At 55.5% G+C, this 3391-nt stretch overlaps 1 protein-coding gene across 1 annotated transcript; it reads left to right on the top strand.

The window, feature by feature from the left end:
* The first annotated feature begins 1006 nt into the window (after positions 1–1006).
* On the top strand, positions 1007–2199 carry C7H11orf86 (chromosome 7 C11orf86 homolog). The gene is given in 2 exon segments (XM_022592299.3): positions 1007–1528; positions 2092–2199. Coding segments are annotated over 2 exon segments (378 nt in total). The 5' UTR covers positions 1007–1258.
* The last annotated feature ends 1192 nt before the right edge of the window (positions 2200–3391 follow it).

Below are 3391 nucleotides of genomic sequence, written 5' to 3'. Positions count from 1 at the left end.
TGTCATGAGGTTTAAATGAAATATAGGAAGGAATTAGCTCCAGAACCAGTAAAAAATAAAAGCTCAAAAAATAGTGATTAAAACAAAAAGGAGTGTGTTTTTGTTTCTCAGATGTGGGAGCTCCCTTTAAACTCTCAAATTCTAGGATTCTGAGGATCGGCTGGCCCAGCCCAAGTACCTTTCTCTTTCCCCTGACTTGGGAGAAAGAGCTGCTGCTGGTAGTCTTGCCTTTAGAGGCGTCCACATTCATGATTTCATTTGATGTTCACAACAACCCATTTTACAGATGAGAAGACTGACCAAGAGGAAAAAGGATTTGCCTCAAATACTGAATGCCACCAACTCACTTTTACTGAGCGCTTGCTGCATGCCAAGCCCTTTGCTGGGCATAGCATCATCACATTTAGTCCTCACGACAACACGTGAGTTATCTGTCTCTGTTTTAGACAAGGAAACCAAGGGAGAAGGCACCCAGCGTCACGTAGCTGCTGGGGATGGAACCGAGGTTTACCCAGGAGCAGCTGGTCCTCAGAGCCTGAGCGCTTAACCCTATTCTGTGCTGGAAAGTTAGGGGCAGAGCTAGGCCTGGAAAAAACCCAAGTCTCCTAACTTCCAGCCTAGAACTATCCTGTTTCTTTTTTCTTTCTTTCTTTTTTTAAATTTCCAATTGTAGCAAAAAAAATACAGAAACATAAAATGTACCATCTTAGCCATTTTTACATGTACAGTTCAGTAGCGTTATATACGTTCACATTGTTGTACAACCAACCTCCAGAAGTTTCTCACCTTGCAAAACTGAAACTCTATAGCCATTAAGCAACTTGCCATTCCCCCCAGGCCCTGGCAACCACCATGCTCCCTTCTGTCTCTGTGAATTTGACAGTTCTAGGTTGGAGCTGTCCTGTTTCTTAAAAGCCTGTCTCTGTTTTGCTGTTGAGCCATCTGTTCTGTCAACGAAATGAGTCCGGACAGCCAGGACTACAGGAGTTCAGGGGAGGGCAAGATCTTTGGGGTGGGGTGGTCAGGGAAGGCTGCCTGGAGGAGGAAGAGGAGGGCAGGCCACCGAGGTCAAGCATCCCTGAGTCACCCACAACACCGCCTCTCCACCCGCCCTTTGGTTTACAACGGCCACCTCAGCAGCACCAACCTTTGTCCCCAAGTGAGCTCCTGTCAGGTGAGTGGAGGCACCAAGCCATCTCAGAAGGCCAGGGGCTTGCCAAGGGGCTGGAGCAGTCCTGTGCCTGCAGCCTCCAGAACCATGGGGACAGGGCTACGCAGCCAGTCCTTGCGAGGACCACGGCCCTCCTATAGCAAGCTCCAGGAGCCCTGCGGGAGGCCCCTGGCAGGCCAACTGCGCCGGGCGCTGAGCCTCAGACAGGGTTGTGAGAAGTCCAGGTCCTCAGACGGAGGCCCAGAAAGGCTGGACGCCCCCGGGCAGGAGCAACTGCCAGGGAGCCTGGGGGACACAGAGCAGCTGATCCAAGCCCAGCAAGAAGGCAGCCGGTGGTGGCTGAGGCAATATCAACAGGTTTGGCTGAGGGTTGGTGGATGGAGGAGTGCTAGAGGGGAGGGGGAGGTCCCCAGGAGCAGGACCCAGGGCAGCAAAGGCTCAGAGGCAGAAAGGTATGGGGCTGTAGATCAAAAAGATAACAGAGCTGTCTGGGGAAGGGGCTGGAGAGAGAGATATCCAAAAACTGTATTTCAGGGGGGCCTGAAGGCCTTTGGGATTTATCCCATAGGCACTGGGGAGTCAGGGAAGGTTTTAGAGCGGGTGGGTGATACGGTCAGAGCTGTTCCGAGATGATCAATCTGTCAGCGTGCTGGATGGGTGGATTTTGCTGGAGGCAAGAGATCAGCCAGTACAACTTCCCCAGGGTTACATCTTGTGCTCCCCTCTCCCCCGGAAAAGGGGGTGATCCGGCCCCCCTGGGTGGGAGCTGCCGGCTTCCTCTAGGAGGAAGGGTGGCTAGTGAGCCATGCGTCTGTCTCTGGGGTCTACCACCACCTCGTGGCTGTAGGTGGAACAGCACCTGAAGCCCACCACCCAGTCCAGAGACCTGGGCCCTGATCTCGGCCCCTCCTGTCTTGCAGAAGATAAGGAGAAGGTGGGAGAGCTTTGTCACCAGGTTCCCCAGCGTGACCCTGAGCCAGTCGGCCTCTCCACAGCCCTCGCTGGGCACCACCAGCTAAGGATGCTAGCAGCGGTGTGGGTCCTCGCTGCACCTGGAGGAGACGGCATGACCTACCTCTTCGTGGCCCTCTGGACTGTGAATGGAGTGACCTCCTCTGCGTGGACTGTTCCCCTTCCTTACGTGGCCCGTTGAGGCCTCTGTCACCAGGACAGAGCTCAGTGAAGCCAGACCCGTGGCTGAGAGCCTCTGGCGCATCACCTGGTCACAGGGCCCCAGCCGCCCTTCTTGCCAGCTGCTAGTGGTGGGCAGGGCATGGGCCTCCCTCCCAGAGGGTGAGCCCATCTCCAGGGCAAGGACTATGTCTTGTCGTGTATTGTCACTGTCCTCACAGCCTCCCCATGAAGGAAACAGAGGAAACCTTCCCTCCCTGTGCGAGAAAAACTGAGGCCCAGAGGCGGGAGGGGATTATTCTCTTTGGCATCTCTGGCCCCGCCCCTACCCAATGCCCAACACTGCGTTGAACACAGGAATAAAAGTTGCTGAACTGAAGTAAGTGGTTTTCCTATTGACTAACTCGCCCCCAGTCCTCTCCCAACCCCCTGGGGGCAGGTGGGGTCCAGAGCTTCCCAGATCATGGGGCAGAAGCACAAGGGGCAGGTCCCCAGGAGGCTGGGCGTCTCCTGGCACTTCTCTGGTTCTCCCTGTGCTGATCTCAAGCCAGCGTCAGAGGGCCTGGATCTCACCAGCTCCTTGCCTTTGTGCTTACCCCCATGAGACAGGACTTACCCAGAGGATCAGAGAGGGCAAGGGGCCCACCCAGGGCCACACAGAGGGGAGGGTGGGACCCCAAAGAGCCTGAGCTCTTTGAGAGACACTGGCACCTCATTTGGGGTCCCTGGGGCTCTCCCAGCTCAAGCAGACCCAAGGTCAAAGGTAAGGGAGCAGCTGCAAGCATCCTGGTGGAGGGTCTGTTCTGTGGTGGTAGGGGGACCTGAGGGCCCAATGGACAAAGTGGAGGTTCCCTATTTCCCCAGAGCCCAGGACCCTGGCAGAGCCATTCAGGAACAGGAGAGGTCCTGGGAAAATTTTGTCCCAGACAGTCACCGGGATGAGACCAGGACAAGACCAGGACGTCTGGCTTGGCACCTAGACTGTGGGAGATCCCTGGAAGCTTCCAACCCAATTAGTCACAAACTTTAGATGCCCCCTGCTCAGCCCCCTCTGCAGTAGCCCCTGCAGTAGCCACTGCGGTGGCTCTG

This window comes from Delphinapterus leucas, chromosome 7 (genome assembly GCF_059928025.1).
Source record: "Delphinapterus leucas isolate spDelLeu-1000000601 "Yukka" chromosome 7, BTC_Dleu_Yukka2, whole genome shotgun sequence".
In the NCBI taxonomy this organism is placed as follows: Eukaryota; Metazoa; Chordata; class Mammalia; order Artiodactyla; family Monodontidae; genus Delphinapterus; species Delphinapterus leucas.
The sequence above is the reverse complement of the archived record's forward strand: the minus strand, read 5'-3'. Positions and strand labels throughout refer to the sequence as shown.